Source organism: Falco cherrug, chromosome 15 (genome assembly GCF_023634085.1).
Source record: "Falco cherrug isolate bFalChe1 chromosome 15, bFalChe1.pri, whole genome shotgun sequence".
NCBI classification, from domain to species: domain Eukaryota; kingdom Metazoa; phylum Chordata; class Aves; order Falconiformes; family Falconidae; genus Falco; species Falco cherrug.
Genome location: NC_073711.1, coordinates 19,013,012 through 19,034,252, shown reverse-complemented (window position 1 = coordinate 19,034,252; position 21,241 = coordinate 19,013,012). Strand labels below are relative to the sequence as shown.

Here is a 21,241-nt window from a genome sequence, read left to right as displayed (position 1 = left end):
GTCTCTCGGCACCCAGTGGTGGAGCAGCAGTGACATTTTTGTTCTCATTTTCATTTTTATTCCTACTCTTTGTTTGCTAAAGAAACAGAATGGAATGACTGTTTTAGCATGTTGTCAGCCCAGGTTCCTTGGGCTGGGCGATACACATCTTACCGAGTGTACTCGTGCCAGGTTCACTGCTGCATCAGAATTGAACACAGACATTCTGAAGGACATGAAAATTTCTATGATGTTTACTTTTTGAGTTCCACTTCACTAATACTGAGCAGCAGTGTATGTGCTCAATAGTGCAGAGGAGGAAAGGGAAGAGGAGCTGGTGCGTTTGTATAGCCAGCCTATCTGTACTGCTTGAGATTGCTAGAAAATTCCATTTGGTTCAGTCAACAAGTTCTACGCAGCCTCTTCTTTCTTTCCAACTGCTCCCTTTGAGATAAGTCTGGAATAGTAAAGAAATGAAAAATATTATGCTTACCTTTGAATGCTGAGGCTTTGTATATGTATAGATAGATCATAGCAGCTTTAAATTCTTATAATAATAGTTTTTAAAGTTTATTTATGTTACAATGGGACTGACAAGAATGTTTAAAGGATTGTGGGACAAAGTGTTTTCCATTTCCCTACTTCAGAAAGAAATCATTTAATAACTTTTTCCTTTGATTTCTCTTGTTGATAATGTTTGAAGTCACACATAATATTAAGCTATAATTGCATTTAAACCCCCCCACAAATAATCTGTAAAAATAAAGAATACTGATCCAGAATAATTTTTATTAATTTGTGGGGTGTTTTTTTGCTGTGATCCTTGGACCAGTCTTGCCCCTCTAAAAGTCATTTGGAGTGAGTTCAGATCTTTCATTTTAATAGTGCTTCATAAGGTGTAGGGAGTGGAAAATAAAGAATATAGAGAATATAATCTGCAGAGGTCTAAGGGCCACTGTCATGTAAGTTGTGGGAGTGTTTCATATTCCTTAAGATTTTGAATTTACACCAAGAGGTTTCGTGAAATAATGCTGAGATAACAGAATGGGGTTTTTTTATGGAATACACAAATCATAAATAGTAAAGAAGATCATACAAGACTTGCATAACCCTTCCAAAAATTATTGCAGTCTTTATAAATGAAATTATTCCCAGTCTGTTGCGTATGGACAGAATAATGTACTTCATAATAAATTAATAAAGTGGCTACTGTGTATGATTTCACTGCCCTATATTATTTCACTGAAAGTGTGCTTTATCTAAGACAAGTAGCAATATGTGTAAATAGTTTAGAAATCCAGTGATGGCCATTTTCTGTCGTTTTGCCATTGCTTTTCATGTGCTCCATGTGTTTATTTGCAAATCCCTTACGTTAAGTGAGATATGCAAACCCCTCAGCTTTCATCAGAATCATGCATCAGCATTTTTTTAAATCTCATTAACTATTTCTAAAAGCTCAAATTACTCCTGGAATACATAGTCTGGAAGAATTAAAGCGATACCCCCTAATATGCAAACTGCCATTATCTTTAAAACATGTAAGTGTCTGTGTAAAAAATAGTATCTCCTTTGATGCTGTTTTCATTAATGCACTGGAACGTATATTTTTCTATAAAATAGATAAAAAGAGAATGTTTTAAAGTGATCTTTGTTTTTTCTAAGTTTGTATCTGTGCCCTTATCTACCTGAAAATAGAAACTCCAATTTTGGCAATTTTTCCTAACAACATGTAGGCTTTTGGTGTAAACACCAGAATTTTAAATCTTGCCAAACTTCCTGTATTTCTTTTAAGCTGTCTCAATTTGAAGTGTGTGCTATCATGTCTTCACTATTTTTGGTGTTCAAACTAGGTAGATTTAAACCAGACCAGGTATGTGTACATGTTACCATGTTTTGGATTCGGTGTTAAAAGTCCTTTGCGAATGTTTTTGCTGAAATGCCAGGAGTTTCAGATTCATCTGCTTAGGACCAAAGCTTGTAACTGAGGTATCAGATCACCTCACTCCCTCAGGTTCCACACGCCCCATGTTTGTACCGTGCTGCTGGGAAGTCAGATGCAGAAAAAGAATTATTTGAAGTAATTTGGAAAATAGCTTGACTTATGCAGTGCGTTGCTTAAGAAGAGTATCCTTTACAATGTAGCAGTGTGTTTTATAAAAAGGCATAACAGAAATAAAATACATAGACATCTGAACTATTTGAAATCTGGAGTGGCTCTGGAAACCAGAGAGCGAGAGGGAGTGTGTGTGAGCGTGCATCTCTCTTGAACGGTATCTTCCAAATTCTAACCTTACCCATCATGAAATCTACTTTCAGTGTTCTGGAGTATTTATGACAATAGTTTCCTTCCCAATCTTATCAAAGAGAGGGCATCTTGTCTGTCATCTTGGCATTAGGAATAAACCTCGTCTTTTGCTTTAAAAATGACTGCGTATATGACGCTGCTCTTTAGTTTGCTGTTTTTTTTTTAAATGAGGAAAATACTGCTTCCAGAGGACTGGTCCTAATATCAGTTCATTATTGGGTTTTTTTCTAAAACAGAAGGACTGTGCTTAAAAAGTTTTGCACTGCAGGCAGTACTAGCTTAAAGTAATCTAATCATGTATTTATGGGAGACTAGATTTCAGGTACTGTGTTCTGGGTTGCGTTTTTATCTTTTCCTCACCCTTTCCCAAGGGGAATAAATATCTCTCATTTCATAATTCATGAATAACAGGAAATAAAATAGAAAACATGGAAAGTGTCAGAAAAGTTATTTGAGAAACAGTATGTGTCTGGATTAAAGTAAACTTTAAAATGGAAGGTGGGTATGCACATGGACTCGGGCACAATACAGTGAGTAGAAGACAGTCAGAAAGTGATTTATCTGAAGTGAAGACACCTTGCCGGATTAAGTTTAGACATCCTTAACACCACTGTAACACCCGCTTGCCAGCGTTCTTCAGTACTTTTGGAATTCTCCTCCTGCCTCACCCATTATTTAAGATTCACTCTGTCTCCCCGATGCCCATGCGTTCTGAATTCTCAGCTTGTTCATAAAACTTCTGATCATTATTTTACCCTCTAAACTTTATCTCACTAATAGCAATAACATTTTGCAGTGAGGTGGGCTTCAGCAGAGGCAGTGTAACCCCCCGTGGGCTGCCGATCGTGCCAGTCTTGCTGCCTCACGGGTACCACAGGGGCAGGGCAGCTCCGCCGCTGCTGCCTGCCCGTCTCCTGAGCACCTTTCTGGTCAAAGTAGAGCCAAGGTAGTAGATGCACCAAAGGTTATAGTTGCATTAAGTACTTAAATTTTAAAGCCATCCTAGTATCTAGGCCAGGGAATCTTGTAATGATGTCTAGACAATAATGAGAGCACATCTGTGTTGTGATAACTTCTCTGGATCTACTGGGTGGGCCCATTACTTGTACCTATGAGTGTAAAAAAACCCCAAACAACCAAACCAACCGGCCCCAAACCCCTTCCAAACCCACTGAGAGTGCTTCTGAGCCTGCCTGCCTGGCGCTTCCGCCATAGAGCTCTCCCACAGCTGGGGAGGCAGCGAGGCACCAGGGCCCTGGGCACCCTGGCCGCAGGGGTCCCCGCACCCTCCCCCCGCGCCGCCGCCGCCGGGGCCCCGGCCTGCCCAGCCTCAGAGGAGGGGTGGGCTTCCTCCTGCCAACGGTATTGGCAGACAGGTTTGTGTAGGTCAGCAAGAGAAATAATTTCATAATGTTATTATTACGCTTACCTGAAAAAAATAAAGGGCAGAATTTTATAATTCTTCCTGAAATAGTATTACTGTTCTCTTGACAGCAACCCCCCTTGAAACAACTAAGTGCGTGATATCAAGGTGGGATTTCCCTGTCACCTCAGAAGGGATTCTTAACGTAGAGTGAAGATGGGGTTGGTGTAACACATGGTGGAACTCTGTGGACATCTGTGGTTAGCAGTTTCCCATTGGAATGAGTAAATATGTGTTTTTGTGTTGGTTTTCTTAATGGGAAGCTGACGTGTGGTTGTCCGAGGGAAGGGAAGAAGCTGCAGAGAGGCAGACAGGCCCCGGTTTCTTTTGGTTAACAAGGCGGCAATAAAACTTTAATTGAGTTTTGCTAAAATGATATCGACATTTCAAACTCTATCCTGACCACAAATAAAACAAAAAATGACAGGAGTATGTAATTACATATGTCTGTGCTTATACAAAGACTTTTATATATTTTTCACAAGTTGTGCTGTGTGGCCCACAGACATCCTTCGCTTCCAGCGGGGCGCTGGGGCTCCCTTGCACTGACCTGCCCTAGAGTAGGTGGAGCTGCTCTTACTTCTGCTTACCCTTGGTGACTCCTACACCTGTTTCCCTGTTCCTCCCTGTTTTACAAGTTGCACTGTTTGCATTTGCTCTGAATTCTGTGCCATAGGTTAGGATACATGCTGAATAACTTGTTCAGAGACTTGATAAGAAAAAGAAGTTATTTCCAAGCATGCATCGTTATCTCTTGAGGGATTATTTATGGTCCAGGCGCCTGTTCTGGACATACTCTTGCCACCCAAAGAACAATCTGACTTTTTATTTTGCTTCATATACTAAAACCTACAATATGCACTAGAAAAATCAAACACTTTATAAGACAAATAGTCACAGCTGGGGGTAAGGAATATAAATAGGATGACATCAAATGAAAAGAGCTGATGATCCAACAAGGCTTCTATAGATCATGTTGTCTCTAATGTCAGGAGAATTGCAGATTAGTCTTGCTGCTCTTTATAAGTAAGCCTATTTATCAACTTTCTGGAAAAATCTAATTTAAGGTGGCACATTTTCCTTAGTTCTGCCACACTTCAAAGCTTAAAGTATAGCGGTTTGTCAGCCATTCTTTCCTGGCTGTAATCGGCGTGTGAGATTCCTGTTCAGGCCTTTCTCCACCAGCCAGGTCTGGCCTGCTCCTGGCTGACTCCGATAATGTAATTTTAGTTTGCTTGACTAGTAAACTACAAAAAAACTAGGAAGCCTTAGCTTTTAACAACTTTCTCCAATTCAGACTTAATGTTTAGAGAGAAAAAGCAATTTAAATTGCAAATATTTCTTATAAGAAGCTGGATTTCTATAAAGTATAACTTAGTCACACTATAGAGAAAGAAGATGACAAGCCCTAGAAAAAAACCCGTTTGGACAAGGTGGATACTGGCAGAGGCTATGCTATTTTTCCTGAATAGACAAAAAGAAACTATTTTTATGAAGGGATATAACAAGAAATGTGAATTTTAACAGCTCTGAAGAAAATATGCAGGAATATAAAAAATTGTAGTTTTGCTACCATGTACTACATTTTTAACATGATGCTTTATATCGGAGTCACAAAATGGATTTGTGTACATTTATATTCGTGCTTTAAAAGCTAAGTAGAGCTCAGGCAACTAAAACAAGCTGTTTGGTAGTGTTCTTTTTTTATTCCCCTTTTCACTTGATGTAAGAATACCTTGGCATATACTGTCACATTAGTTTTATATATGTAAATACTTTCAAGTCAGAACATGTAGCGTGAGCATATTTTTATCAGCTATTACCACTAAGATTTTTACCTGTATGAACTAAGAAAAAAGTTCTGTGTTTATCAAATTTAAAAGTAATTTTGCTCCTTTAGGACTATCTGAATTTGTCAGAATGTCTCTGTTCTTATATCAGAAAAAAATTATCTGTTCATTGAGCTAAGAAATTTTTATCATTTCTAAAGTTTGGGAAACGCGTTTAAATGTCTTGGTAATGATGTGCAAGATAAAACAGAAGTGTAACATGTTATCTGATTGTCAATTAAATGTAATAAAATCAGTTGAACAACAGTCTTCAATGGCATGTTCCCATACATAGTCATTTTCTTAGGCATTCCAAAATGCTGATATTCTTACAGAGAGCTTTAGGACAAACCTAATTCCTGTGCGTGACATTTTGAAAAGACCAACCCTGTGAATATCACCCCGGATTGCTTTTAAGTCAAAGTTTTCATGTGCAGGAAATAATATTTCAATTAAAAAGAGAGAGAAAGGGGATGGGTGAGTGGAGGTATCATTTGACATTACATTGCATTCAAAATCATGTACAGAAAAAGAAAATGAGAGAAAATTCAATAGGTTGCTGAATCAAAGCTGATGAGGCTTAAATGTTTGTATCACCTGTTCAAAAGATTGATAGGCCACAATTTTATTGTCAGATTTGTGTATCTCAGAACGTGGTGATCTGAGTCTCTTGATTTTTGAAATTTTTCTTTCGCTAGTTACCAGGAGCTTGGTTTTAGTCTCCATTGTTCCCACTTTGTCATCATTTAGTGTCTGAAATCTATAAATTTCTTCTACTAGAATTTCAAATGTGGAGATACTGTGCAGGATTACAAATACGTACAGCACCTGGAAAGAATTTCTACACCTTGGTATACTGACTTTGCTTTGTGCTTCTCCATGTGAACAGGGTTTGATTTACAATTAAATGTGTGTATATATATATATGTACTTGTAAGATTAGTGAGCATTTTAATTTTTAATACCTCTGCGGTATCTGACATTTCACTGGGGATTCGGAGGAAATCTTTTCTCCTTGCATAAAACCAATAGGATGCATTTACCCTAAAATTGCCCTTGAAATAGATACTTTTTCTAGTAATATTTGGAATTATGTCTCAAAAATGACATCTCCTTTCCTGCAAGATGTTTGATCATTGAATCTTGAAATACAGATTTGGGTTTTGCTTATGGTTGGGTTTCTTTACAGTACCATTAAGGAAAAAAATCTGCCACATGAAGATTCACCACGTAGGTACGGATTTGCTAGCTATATAAAAAGCATTGTTCTTCTATGGATGACCTCCTTGCACGGAATGATAGTTTTATCCTCCTCTACATCATTATGTTTGCTGTACAAAAATCCTGCTGTGCTACATCATAATAACATGTAATCTTCTTGCTCAGTTTAGCTGAGATTTAAGGAGCCGCTGTTCATGGAAGCAGTTTCCTAAAGTCTGATCTATAATTTACCAGAATCAACCAGGCAAAAGAGCAAGAGGCTTTATAAGAGGGATACAGCCCTTAAAACTCTTAAATGAAGATTAGTTTAAAGTTTTACAATCCGGTACAGAACCATCTGGCAAATCTCATGTCAGGCTTTGTTAAAACTCTGAGCTTTCCGAGTATGCTGTTGTTATTCACCCCCCACCTCCCACCCTGCCTTTATCTTCCCTTCCCCTGTCTCCTGCCAGGCACCCCCTTTACTCATAGATATGCTGGAACAAAAGGAGGAAATAAGTAGGAGAAGGGCTGATTTTTCTATAGGAATAATATTAGAGCTGTAAATGATGGAGGCTGTGGGTGTGCTACACCTCTGGAAATAATGGCCTTATAATTGCTGGCTGGATGGATATGGACTAGGTGATACATTGCATCTTTGAAGAGGTACTTGCAAGATAAAAGCTACCTGTTGGCAGAATCATTAGAGACTTGCTGGGTTAAATTGTGGCTTTTTAGGCCAGGGAATCACTGGGAGCATGGTATAGCATCATCACAGGGTGCTTTGATACTTTCAGTAATGGAGCCACAGTTGTTACAGCCAAAACAGTGTAGAAGTCGCGGCAGTGGTGATTTCAGGTTGCTGTTTGATGTGGAAAGCCAATTGTTTCCGTCCTTCCTAAATCACATTTCAGGGCTCTAGACTGTGGGTTCCTCACCAGTACCTGCACAAATCTGTGAGTTTCAACTCTTATTTTTGTTCTTTGGCAAAGAGCAGACCAGATGTGTTTCTCCAACACAAAGCAAAACCGCTCACATATGAATCCTTACAAACCTCTTGATTTCAGCTGTCCTATGGCTTTCCCGTAGACTGATGTCATACAGATTTATTTTCATCTTTATATAAAGCTTGGAATTGTGGAACAATTTTTTTTTTTTTTTCTAGTGACTTGTTACCTAAAATTATACTTTCTTTACTTAAATTAACCTTTCTGTTCACCTTTCACATGAAGGATCTTAGGAGGCTGAAGGGGAGGACAGCAGGAATCCAGTTACCTGAAATCCTGTAATCAATTTACAGGCAAGAAGGAGGCATTGCTGGTGGAGATAATCTTCTCAGGTTTACAGCATTTCTCTGTCTCAGTGTGACAATAAAGATGTTCCACCTGGACAGTGAAATTAGTATACGTGATTTCCTGATTATAATGTGGGCTAGAAAAATAGTAAAATTTACAGTACCTGTCTAAAAATGTAGCTTTTGGCTGTATACTTTAAACACAACTAAAAAAGACAAAAGCTGCCCCAAATAAACATGCATAATCCCATCCAGACTTTGATAATGCAACATAGCTAATATCCTACTTAGAAAATGTGTTTTGCTGTTTGTTTCCTGAATTTCACTTCAAGCCATACAGGATTTCAGCTTGAAAGACAATTTCATAAAGCGCTTTTTTTTCTTTCTTTTTTTTTTTTTTCCCTCTTTCCTGTAAAGTGCAGGAGTGGAACACTTTGAGTCAGACAATCTTAATGCTGCTATAGCAATTTTGTAAGGCACCATAGAAAAATGCATCATATTATCTTTGAATTTCAGTCTGCTTTTCCTTCTCACGGCAATCAATAACCATTAGAATTATTGGTGGTAGTATCAGTCTAGATAATTTTAGGCCTTTTCCAGAAATTAAAGTATATAAATCCAAAATTGTCATATTGTAACTTTTTCTTTTATTTTTAACTCTAATAAATCCAGATTTGCTTTCAAGAACAGCAGATAATCTGTCAATAGGGAAGTGGGACAAAAAGGAGATGATACCTAGCTGAACAGATCCCGTAGTTAGTATTAGAATTAAAAGCTTGAGGGCCTGGACTAATTTCCTTTGCAGCCTGGAAAAATGCTAGTGAAAAATTATATCCATGGGTCAAGTTACTCGAAATTTTTATGATTGTTTTAAAACCCAAGCTCACAAAGCTGAGGCCAACCAACTGAACATAACTTAACTTCTCTCCAGCAAAACGGGAAGAACTTTCCCACAATTTTAGAGGGTGTAGTTTGTGTTGGAGGTGGCTGCAGGCCCTGTGGCCAGGAATGCAGCCCCAGCAGGTTTGGCAGAGGCAGGGCTCTGCTGGCTCCTGGGGAGCAGGGTGCTGCCCTGCGGGTGCAGCTGGATGTGGCCCCTGCGAGCATCATGCCCTGTGGAGGGGGAGAGGCCAAAGGGAGCGCTCGGCGGGGGGCTGGCAGGCAGGGTCGCAGGGAATGGGCATCCCCTTTTCTCAGTCACCTGCATCCCACCTTCCTGACCTACGCAGTGGACTGGCAGGGCAGGATCCTAGACAGGGAGAGCTGGGCTAGTACCTTAGGGCAGAGAGAGAATGGAGTTGAGTCTGGTGGAGAAAACAGGTTGAGCAAATTAGCGGTGTCTTGTTATGGATCAGCCTAACCTGCACAGACACCAGGAGCCGAGCAGCATAGCGGGAGGCTGCCATCAGAAGGGAGATCATCCGTGGACAAGCAGTTGGGAGATTAATTTCGACTGTCTCAGGTTCACAAGAGATTTTCTCCTTATATTTCAGGGAGGGGAGCACCACTGTGGTATCTTAAAAGATAAAAATGAAGTCTGACTTAAAATGATGACTTTCATCACCCTTAAAATCTATTTTACAGTTTATTTTCTCTGATAGATTTTGGAAGGCTGGATATTACCTGTCAAGCTGTCATGTGTAATTACATGTTTGTTAACTTGTTGTTCCTAATAAACATTGAATTTCATTTTTCCCTAGAAGAAGATTTAATAACTACTTTAGTTAACTATTAAAGCTTTCTTTTGCTGTTACAGCTAGACAGAAAATTCCAAATACCAGCAAAATATTTTGTGCACAACCTTTTTACTACCTGGCCATTATGCTGGACTTTATTGATTGCTAACATAATTGATCAGGGTAATTTCTAGGTGATCACGTGGAAGACTGATGTGACTGGCTGTATGATGACTCAGCATACTAAAACTTCTTTCATAGTGAAAATACCTGAAAATGGACTTTCTCTGGATAGACAGGATTGCCTGGCCCTGGGGAGCAGTTGACCGTATTGCATTTGCTTCTGGGCAAAAAGGATTACTGCGATAAAGGAAAATTTTACAGACAGCAAGACCTTATGTGATTTTCCTGTCTCTTTTTGCCTTCCCTAGTGCTTGTACCGGCGCCACGATATGGGATGTCAGGTAATAATTTCGAGCAAAACGAGTGTCCCTCAACTCCGAAAGAGGGGGGAAGATCTCTGAAGTTGTTGAATGAGTGGTAGCTACTGAATCAGTTGTCTGGATACACCCTGTGCTTGTGGAACAGTAGTTGGCTGTAACAGAAGTGACAGGTGGTTCATCAAACATGAAAAGAACCTAATTTATTCCAGAAGTCAAGCCTGCCTGCTAGCGAAATTGTAATCAGTGCATGTACAAGAGCTAAGGGAGCTTTAATGGCACTGCTGAAACCATAATGTAATATCCAGGTTGAAATCATTCCATCTTTATCTCATTATGAGTACAATTTTCTTCTATGTGTGAAACTTAAACATCAAATTGAGGAAGTGGGGAAACGTAAATAAAAGACTGTGGGCATATTCTGTTGTTTCTTTAGAGGAGTTGTAGAAGCTGTAGAAAGCTGTGGGAAGATGCTTCAAGGAAAATGGAAGGATAAAGGCTTCCAAAAAGTCCCCACTTTTAGTAACAGCTTCTTTATCTGCACTGGAAGAAAGAAGCTCCCGGGAGGATTGTCTGTCATTACCACGTTCTTCTTTAAGAAAGAAAAAGGAGAACTTGTGAATAAGTGCTGCTTATGTGAGGTGATCCATTAAGAAAGTGTGTCTATCTCAGCAAGCGGTAAGTAGGGAACTTGTATACTAGAAGTAGAATTGCTATAGCAGCAGGTAGCTCAGAACAGGTATTTGCACAATTTGAGTTTTGCAGCATGCTGAGGTGGAAGCTGCAGCAGATGTGCCGCTAGTTAGTGGGACAGGTGCTGGTTCATTGTAAGCTATCTTGTGTGCAGTCACAGCTCACGCATAAGATGTTTTTCTCCACCGAAAAGTGGCAACGCAAATACACTTGCAGGTTCTCCATGGCAAATCAGATCTGTGCTGCGTGTTAGGGCCTTTAATTTCTAGACTTCAATCCCTTTAGTTCTGAAATGGCAATGTAAAAATGATATGAGAGCTGGAAAGATGATACGTACTGTGTGTGGAAAGCCTGTTGGGGCTGAAAGCAGTTACTGCTGTTTTTTTCTTTCTTCCATGTGCTCTGGGATGCAGGCTGCTCACTGACTAGTAGTTGCCCCTGAATCTGCTCTGTTTTCAAACTTGCTCTGTTTTGTCATGTCTTTCTGACACTTGTCTTTGGAGGGGTGAAAGGGTCTCTTTGTGTGCTGGGTAGTGGAAACAGTAGGAAGTAAATGAAGAACACAAGGTGCTAGTCTATAAAAAAGAGCGTTAAGAGGTGTTTGAGTCTTCATTAAGTCCTATCTATGATTTAAAGCATGAGTTTCAAGTGTTACTCAAACATTTTAAGTATCATCTCACCTAAATTTACGTTTGTGTCCCTTTTCTTCGTGTACTTATACGCTTGCTTTTTCCTTTTTCTCTTTGCTCTAAAGTAGAACTCACTGGATGTTGTGTAAAAAACTAATGTAAAACTCCAAGGAAAGCTATTTCTCAAGAAATAGTGTGATTTTTAATGTCACTTCCTAGCAGGTTATCCCATACAGAATTATTATGTTATCTTGGCACCACAACTGATATGTTTAATAATTTTCATTATGTGTTTGGGTCCCTTTGATGCTTGATTATTACATTTAAAGAAAGATTATAAGGTAGAATACATGTACTTTTGAATTTATGGAAAACACAACCTTCCCTTTCCAGATGCATTCATTTTAACTCCGTTTAGCATTCACTAAATCTGTGGTTATTTCTCTTTTCCTTTGAAATGCACTTATTGTTCTATTTCAAGAGTGAGTCATGTTCTGTTGCTACCCCAAACTATAACATAACAAAAATGGTAAAAATGATTGCCTGTAATCTATTATTACAGGCAATCCAACCTGCCAAAACAAAATTGCCATTTAATAAGGTGGTTTTTGAACTGAGCCCTGTGGATGCTCCATGCTAACTGAAGTTGCCCACAAATTCTGTATTTAAAAAAATATTTCCTTTTAAGTGGCGATTTTTTACTATATATGACAGAAAATCCAACGGCATATCCCTCCGTCTCTCAGTCAGTCCTTGCAGTCTCCATGGGCATTTAGATCACTCTGATGGGAGACCTGGATAAGACAATATTTATATAACATTTTGTCAAAGGACGTATCCAAAGGGTAGTACATTAGAGATGATGTATTTCAGGAGAAGGAAATTCCTGGCACTACTTACATAGCTTATTTCCACAGAGGACCTTTTTTTGTGATTGTGTTTCCAGTTTATGACCAGAATAATGCAGGGAGAAAGAAAAGTTGAGTGACTTGTCGGTATTTTTTGCAGCAATCTGTATCATTCCTTCCCTGGGAAAATCATATGGAGAAAATTAAAAGGAGCCAATATGCTATTCAATGCTCAGTCCCAGTGCTCAAAAATCTTACGTATTTATTATTGAAACAGAGCAATTACAGACATTAACGAGTAATTGCAGGATGTTTTGGTAATATTAAACAAGGGAAGTGTGAAGGGTCACCCAGTCTGCTTCTTTGAAGACTACTTTAATCTATTTGATGAGACGGAGTTTTGATTTGCTGTGGTCGATCTTGAAATATTTCAAGGTAGTGTAAAGTCGAGGAGACAAGAAGCGGTTAATTACTCAGTCTTCTGGCTCCAGCTCTGATGAGCATTAATGGAAGGCAAGGGCTCTCATCTAAAAACATGGCTCCCCGGCCAAATAATGCATACTTTAAAAAAATTTTCATATAATACTTCATTTAATTCACCTATTTGTTAGTTCCACTGCAGTCTATGTCCTTCTTTCACAGCCTAGGAGGAAACGGCAGAGAAACTGGGTTGAGTTCCCTCTGAAATTCTGCTGCTGAACCTTACTCTTCTGGCAAATAGTTTCATTTTTTTGTCTGAGTTTTCTTATGAGCACACACAGATGAAATTCTGAACCCCCACACCTTGCAAGTTACAATAACTCTATAAAAATTAAGTTACTTAGCTGCAAAAATACCAAACCTACAGTTTACTCCAAATGTATGCAGTCGTGATGTCACTATTTTTTTGTATTAATTTTATACTTTACTGTTTTATTCCCCCAAGATAAATTAATGCTGAATGCTGATAGAGTGGTTGAACATATAACTGATGCATACTTTTTCTCTCCTAAAAGCACACAAAAGAAATGGGAAGGCCACAGACTCCTTTGAAAGAAACAGCCTTGGAGCCTTGGACTCAGCCACAGGTAGGCTGAAACAACTTTTCTGGTGATGTTTTCTGTATTTCTTAATAGAATTAATCTGAGGTTCTAAGGAAATGCTGCAACAGGTAGCTCTGCAGTTCTTGGCATTGCACGTCAAAATTATTTGTTTTGGTGTTTGGCTGCCCAGACTATTGGTAGTGTCTTTTTAGTTGAAGTCTCGGCTTTTTTCTAAGGGAGAAGTGCCAGGATTATCTTGCTGTCAGTTTTTATTCTTTATGCGCTTAAAAAACAGTGCAGAACTTTATAAAAAGAAACCACTTTTTGAATGGAGTGTCAATAAACTCTGAGTGTCTCCTGGTGTAGAAAATAACTTTGTGGAAGTTTGTAATTTTGGGAGGAAGGTTTGAAGGATCAACCCTTTCATCATAAGGATTTAACGAAAAAATAAGCAATGCTTAATCATGCAAGAAGAGCTACAGAAATGGGGTTATTAATATGCATTCTTCCTTAATGCAAAGTGGGTTTGGAAGTTTTGGCCTTGCACTTTTGTACTTACTTGAGCAATTCAGTTATTGTAAATTTTTTACATGCAGGAGTTCAAAGCCATTTTTGCTGTTTATTGCCCGTGTTTCAGTGTACTGTACTGCACACCGAAATGTGCAGCTTCAGAGGTGACTGGAGGGAAGGAAAAAAACAGTTTATAGTGTAGGTGAAACTGGCTGTTGCTGTTCCAAGGACAAGGATTGGTTCTGTACAAGAGAAGGCGCTGGAGTGGGGCTGGGATGAAGTAGGGTGCCGGGAAGGCCAATGGGGAGAGTCAAGCTGCTTCTGCAGATTCCTAGGGGAAGATCGCTGCTTTTTATGGGTTGGGGTCGGAGGGGGCATTTTTCCTTCAGCAGCTATCACATCTGTGATTCATATGGCATGGTACCTCTTCCTGACAGAAACACCTACCTCTGCTTTGCAGGGTTCACCTGTTGCTAAAGGCAGCAGTGAATCTATAGCTGTAATGGCCAAGCTGAGAGTTTCCTGGCAAAGACAGAGAGAACGAGGCAGAGGCAGCAACCTCTGATCAGTAATTACAGTGTGACTGCAGCCTGTGTAGGCTCTGCCTCATATTTTCAGACTGTAAGCACTCCGCCCAAACAAATAGTCTCCAATTTAGTCTCTAGTTTTTACAAACTACATATATGAATCTTGGAACTTAGGCTTGTTCTAGAGGCATGTTTGCTTCAGAAGCATGTGGCAGACACAGCATAGGAATTCAGAAGTAAAAATAAAAAAATATAATAAAATAAAAATCCACCTGTCTGTTACTGCTACCTTTGTTCATGCTTGAGTGCATTCTTTGTATTAGTTGCAATGCTACCTGTGCCGGCTTTCATGGTAAAATCTATACGAGTGATTATAGTAACTCACAAATGGTAAATTCCTCACTGTAATCACAAATACAGGGTATCTGTGTCTGTGCATCTCTACATAGAGAAAGAAGATAGTTACCTGTAAACATGTAAGCCTTGTATCGTAGGGGTATCTCTCAGCTCTTACTCTCCAAAACACAGGATCTTCCCTCTTTCTTATATAAAAGGCTCCCAGGTGTGCTTGTGCCATGCCTGTCTCCAGCTGCTGCATGGCCAAACCTCCAAACACCTCTACCCAGGCAGCTGCTAATCACAATAGTTAAGACTGCATTGATCTCTGTCTGCAATCAGTAATGTTTATGTGCAGCACCACAGGAGCTTGCTACGGCCTGTGGTCCATAGCTACTAATAGACAGTCACTCTTTATGTGCGAGAACAAAACTGTTGAGGGAAGTGCTTCGTTCCGGCAGTTACTGCAAAGCAGCTGATGAATCATTAAGGGAGGGCTAACAGGCTCCTCCCGTTTCCTTGCCTACAGCATGTGCTGCAGAGCAGGCAGAGAGCTTGGCATTAGGGCTGGGCTGTAGTTGGTTGGCACAGGAGAGAATTTTGGCTGCTGAGTTGTGAGAAGAGGAGTTGAAGCAGCTCAGTCCTGTGGTGGTTGTTTAGGGAGGCTCTGGTTCACGAACGTGGGTGACAGAGGTGAGCTTTTGCAACCACTTTGGTGGCTTGTGTGACTGTTGCCAGCAGCGCTGTCAAAGAAATACTCAGTTGCACTGTCCCAGTGCTGGTGAGAATCATTGTTCTTCCCGCATACACAGCCCATTGCTGTGCTGTGCTGTTGGAGCACTTCTGAAAGCTGTGTTTGCCACTGCTTTACTTAGTAACTACGCAGATTAGAATGTATGAAATGCTTTTGTCATTCCTATTCATTTTTGCAGAAAAAAAATCATTTATTTTTTTTTAAATAACGTACAAAGAAACTAACACCAATATGTTTTTTTTTATTTTGTGGAGAGAATAAATGTAATCAACAAAATCAAAAACTGCTGGAACCATTACTGTAGCAGAAAATTAAATTAGATGTTAATTCTTTCATGGATGTAATTCTGGCCCCTGTAAATCCCTCCTTAGATATTTTGTATAAAGTGAGTAAAAATTCATGGCATGGATAAAAGCTTTGTCTATTTTATGAGCAACAAGCAAATGATCCAAATGGTGCTCATAAAGCAAATGGTTCCCAACTCTAAAAGGAGGAGAAATACATCTAAAAGCTGCTACAATGAACCATGAGTAAAACCAACTCCTATTTACAAAAAGGTGGTATTTACATGAAGGTGTTCTGATTCCCCCTCCCCTGCACCTCAAAGGGAGAGACTCTCTACTTTTATCTACTTAATAATAGCAGTAAAAAAAATCATTACATTTTCTTGGGCCACTTACTGCTGTTCAGTGTTGAGAGCTGCTGTGGGATGTGTTTTATCAAGAGAGAAAGTGGATGAAATAGCTGAAAGCACAGTTTCAGTGTCCAGGGCCAAACGGTCAGTGAAGCAGAAAGTACCACATCTGGCCCCTGGTATCACCAGGTCAGAACCTGGTACCTGTTAGCGGTCGGGCGATTTCACACAGATGTTATAGTCTGGGGGAAACATGAAATGGTGCTTTTTGTGCAGATGGAGGGAAGGCTTTATGTCGTATGGACTGTCGTGGCTCTCATTTGCCGCCTTTGTTCAAGGTTTCATCTTGGAAGCAGCCAGGTAGCTAAAAATTTTGAAACTGAACTGTTGGATCAAACAAAAATGAAGAACTGTGATGCTTTGTCAGGCTCGTTTCTTATTCGATGGTGGTAGGGTTTGTTCCTGTCTTTACTGCTTTGTTTTTTTCGGGTTTTTTTTGACTGTGGTTTAATAAGTTCCTGGAGCAATATGACATTGACAACATGGGAGTTCTTTTTCATGGCCATGCCTTTTAACTTGCAGTTTTCTGTATCTTTTTCTGTGGACTCAATGAGTGGAAACTGATGTTACCGCCTGGAAAATAAAGTATGAGAGACTCGTTCCGATAAATTTGGGACAAGACCTTTGCAGATAAGGAACATGTGTGGTAGTAGTTGCCCAAATAGACTTGTCATCGGTTTACAAGCTTTATTTAAATGCTAAATACCATGTATTCCTGTGGTTATGCTTTTTTTGCTGCTTTTCCTGATTAAACATTTAGCTGATAAACCCTGTCAAGGCTGTACATAGCTAGTGCAGTTAAGATTACATATTTATAGCCTCTATTTTTATAGTCAGTTAGAAACAAGACAATTTAAAATCAAAGTAATCTGTAATTGTTTAAATTTTTGAACTTGTTGACAGTGTTTTGAAATCTGAATTTTGTGTGTTAACAGCATGAAATAATATTGGTCATGATGATTCTGATGCAGAAACTAATGGCTTTGTTATTCTAAATTATGAGGAGGCAAACTCATAAAACTGAAATAGTGGCAAATAGTGAGGTTTGCCACTATGGCAGACACAGCAAAACTCCCACTCTTCAGTTGCAGACTGTTTCTTATTTAAAACTTAAAACTTTTGTCTTTTTTTTTTTTTTTTTTTTTGGTGACTGTTACATTACTATCTATTATCTGTCTGCCTGAAATACTGCATAGAAGTGATTCCTAGAACTGTTCGATTAGTGCTGTAGCTTTTTATTTGTTTATTAATTGTAAGAACTCCCAAATGCTCTCATTCACTTAAGACAAAGATTAAAAAGCCAGAGTACACTTGCATTAATTTTCCTGGCCCAAATGTAGCATAATTACTTTAATGAAAACATTTATTTATCCGCTTTCCTCATGCTCTTCCTCTTTCACAGTCCACGTTGTAACTAGAAACCCAGACAATGATGACCCTCAAGGTTTACAGCTCTTCTCAAAGTTCTCTGTGAGGGTTGAATATCCAAGGACTCAGATTTTTCAACACTCAGGTAGTGCCTATTCACATATGTCCTACAAATAAGCAACATCTCCCACCAACATGGCTTTATTGGCACCTGGTGTGATAGTGGTGCATTGCCACAGCAAGGAGCGTGTCAAGCAGGAGCAGTAGAGATATGGACCAAGTGCAACCATTTTTATCTCTTCAAAAGCAGAAGTGGAAAATAATTTGTTGCCTCTTTTGCATCTGTAGTTTTATTTTCTCTTTGTTTGTGTGATTTGCACGTTTTGGGTATTGGTTTTGGGTTGGTTTTTTTTTTTCCTTTTAAGCAGAATTACTTCTTGTGGAAAGGGAAAAACACTCAGACCGAAATCTAATTGCAAATGATAGAGTATAGTATTTTTCTGCTGAATTTTAAAGAATCACTTTATAATCTTGGAACAGTGGATAACAACATCACTAATCCAATATTTTAACAGTAAATACGTTTGACGATGGGAATTGCTACACTAATCTTATATCCCTCCACAGTATAGTTAAGAAATCCACGGGGGGGGTTTACTAATCAGTTTTTGTAAAGTAAATCAAGTCATGTAATTCTGGTTCCCCCTAAACACCCGGCAAGAGCCATGTGCAGTACTTCTTGTTCTTTTCATCAGTTTTGTACTCTAATCTGCATACACACTTTCCCCCTCAGTATGCAAGAAAGAGACTTTTGGAGAGAGAAGTCTCCAAGCCCCCTCCGACAGAGACGTCTCATTAGGTGAGCTGGCCACTCTCCTCCTTCCCCTCGCCTGCCACCCTGGGAAGGGACGCAGTGAGTCCACCTCCTGCATGCAGGCGAGGAGCTGCTGATAATAAATATCACCCAACATGTTCTCTACTATGCTTCTAATGCGTATTATTAAGCTCCTTAGTATAGACCCCGATTTTACTGAACAGTGAGATATATTGCAATATTGCTTGTGTTTTTATCTTGTTATAAAAAGTGTCAAAAATAAAATAGTTTTCTTTTTTAAAAAATTATAAACAGGGTATCTTACATTAGGAAGAAATATTAACAACCATGGTTAAATATTTGAAGAGAAGCAACTATTAAGAATCCTGTGCGTATTATGTTCCCACAGTTGGTGGGAGCTGAGTTATTTTTCATGAAGTCCTGGTGTGCTCTGTTTACTTAGCTCACAGCTTCAGCCTTCAGGATTCCTATCACTGAAAGTCAGAATGGAACTGAAACTTTATTTCTGATTTGGTGTCTTCAGCTTAGATACAAACCAGTCACCTAAATAGATCTATGCAGTCCAGTTATACCCTGCTTATATTTAATGTTTAGAATCTCTGTGCTCAAAATATTCCCATTTTATTTGTTGCCTGAAATTTACATATACCTCAGGTATATTTCTTATTTAAATGGAACTTTAGTTTTAAATCCCAAATTCTAACACAAAAAAACTTGATAAATTTTAAAAATAAAAATCCACATCTGAGTAGAAGGTGCAGGGATTCTAAATACAATTAGAATTGCCTGCATAAATATCTCAACTCTTTTTGAACACTGCAACCTTAAAACTTGGGGGGGTGGGGGGGTGGGGTGGGTGTTTCTTAAAATGGAGGTCTGACAAGCTAGAAGGCAACTGGAAGCAGAGAGTTGCTTTGGTCTAAATTGATTACCAGCAGGAACAAAATAGTATTTCATTAAGAAACTTAAGGAAAAAACCACACTCATTATTGCACTTTGAAAATAATTACAGTGGATACCTTTATAAACACTTAATCTTTCCAGCAGCAGCTAGTGCAGGACCTGGCAGCCAAAAGGTACAAACCTGGCTTCTCACAGATAGCAGCAGTATTTCAGTTTTGCTGTGTTTCAGGGTTATAATCTGTAAAGTATTCCTGACATTCTAACAACTAATGCATCCAGAAGTCAGGGTACGGCTCTGGAAAGGCACTTAATGGAAAGGCAATTTATTAAGTGGAAATGGGCATTAACCATTTCCTGTCTAGTGATTGTTTTCCCTGATTTTTCCGGTTAATATGGAATAGAAGAATACCAACATGCCATATATAAAACAGTGTATCAGCATGTATTGGGCCACTGGGACTATTAAACTCTAAATTAAAAAGAAGTGGAGTGTAATTACAAGATCTTAGCAAATAAAAACTAAATTATAATTAAATAAAGACTTTGTAGTAAAGTAGGTTGCTAAGATAACCTAGCCAAAAGGAAGACCTCTCTTTTTATTGCTCTAGTAAGATTTTGGTGTATTTAACAGGCTTTATATAAATACATATATAAATACATTAAGTAGGTTGCTAAGATAACCTAGCCAAAAGGAAGACCTCTCTTTTTATTGCTCTAGTAAGATTTTGGTGTATTTAACAGGCTTTATATAAATACATATATAAATACATTTTTTTCCCCCAAGATCTAGTGTTTTCATAGCATATGAGCATTGGGAGTTAGTAGCTAATGTAGCTGAAAAGTCACTTGGAGAAAATAAGGAAAAATAAAAAGCAGGATACCAGAGTTGTGAGCACTGAATTTGCTATTGATTTCAGCAGGGGAGACAATTACAAAGGCAGGAAAAATTCCCATTTCATTTAAGTTTGTCTGTTTTCCAGACCAGTTCATGACTCTAGGATCAAAAACTCTCAATTTGACCTAAGCTACAGTTCTGTTAATTGAAAGAGAACTCTACAGACAGTTCCCATACAGTTTGCAAGGTCCATTTTCAGGCATTCAGCTGTGCAGAAGCAGAAGGGCAGTCACTTCGGTGGTTGTACCTCTGAGGAGAAGCAGTTGTGTGTTTGTCAGATTGTTACATGTATTTTCAGAACCCAAATGTCAAAGGTGCTGAGTGCAAAGCTGGGGACAGTAAAGGTTTCAGGTCCTTGCTACCATCAAATATTTAAATCTTTTCTAAGTCATTCACTGAGACTTTAAAGAACATCTTTTCGTGGTTGTTTTTTTTCGGTTGTGGTTTGGTTGGTTTTTTTTTTTTTTTCGCCACCATGCCAGCAATGTTGTCTGCCTAATTTCTTTGGCTCATGCTGTTAAATCTTTTCCTTCCTCTTGCTTCTGACATGTCAATGTTGTTATTACAGACTTGAGCAGCAGTGTAAATGAGAAAATAATTGGTAAGAGGAGTGGGGAGCTCAGCTGTAGAGCATCACCTGCAAATTTAGCCCAGTGTGCATGAAAACAGGTAACCCCAGAAAGCCTGCTCTCAGTGTGCGTCACGCTGGAGCTACAGGAGGGAGCTGTACTGCTCGATGCAGGCAGTTGATTTATTCTCCATTACCATATGCTGAGTTGGAGGAGATGGGGTACTCAGTAGTGAAATATCCAATGACAGTATTTAAAAAGGGCAGGTAGACAGCTATTCCTTCATCTCGTGAGATGCGGAAAGCCCTGTCAGCGTCTAAGTAAATCACCACAGACCTGCTTTCAGAAAATGTAGATAAGGTCTTTGAGGTGCCTTTAGTTATCTATGGGGAGGCTCAGAACGGCTTTCCTCCTCACAGTATTTCTTCTGCCATCACCCCCATTTGGCGAGAAAGCGGAGATGTCCCCATTATTTAGGAGAAATCACCAAGTAGCAAAATCATTAAGTTGCA

General features: G+C 39.1%; 1 protein-coding gene across 2 annotated transcripts in view; it reads left to right on the top strand.

Annotated features, from left to right (window-relative positions):
* Positions 1-21,241, top strand: part of PCDH11X (protocadherin 11 X-linked) — a 508,536-nt gene that overhangs the window by 233,933 nt on the left and 253,362 nt on the right. For both annotated transcript variants that reach the window (XM_027800892.2, XM_014277458.3), the window contains one exon: positions 13,312-13,383. In XM_027800892.2, coding sequence (XP_027656693.1) covers positions 13,312-13,383 — 72 coding nt within the window. The remainder of the gene's footprint in view (positions 1-13,311; positions 13,384-21,241) is intronic.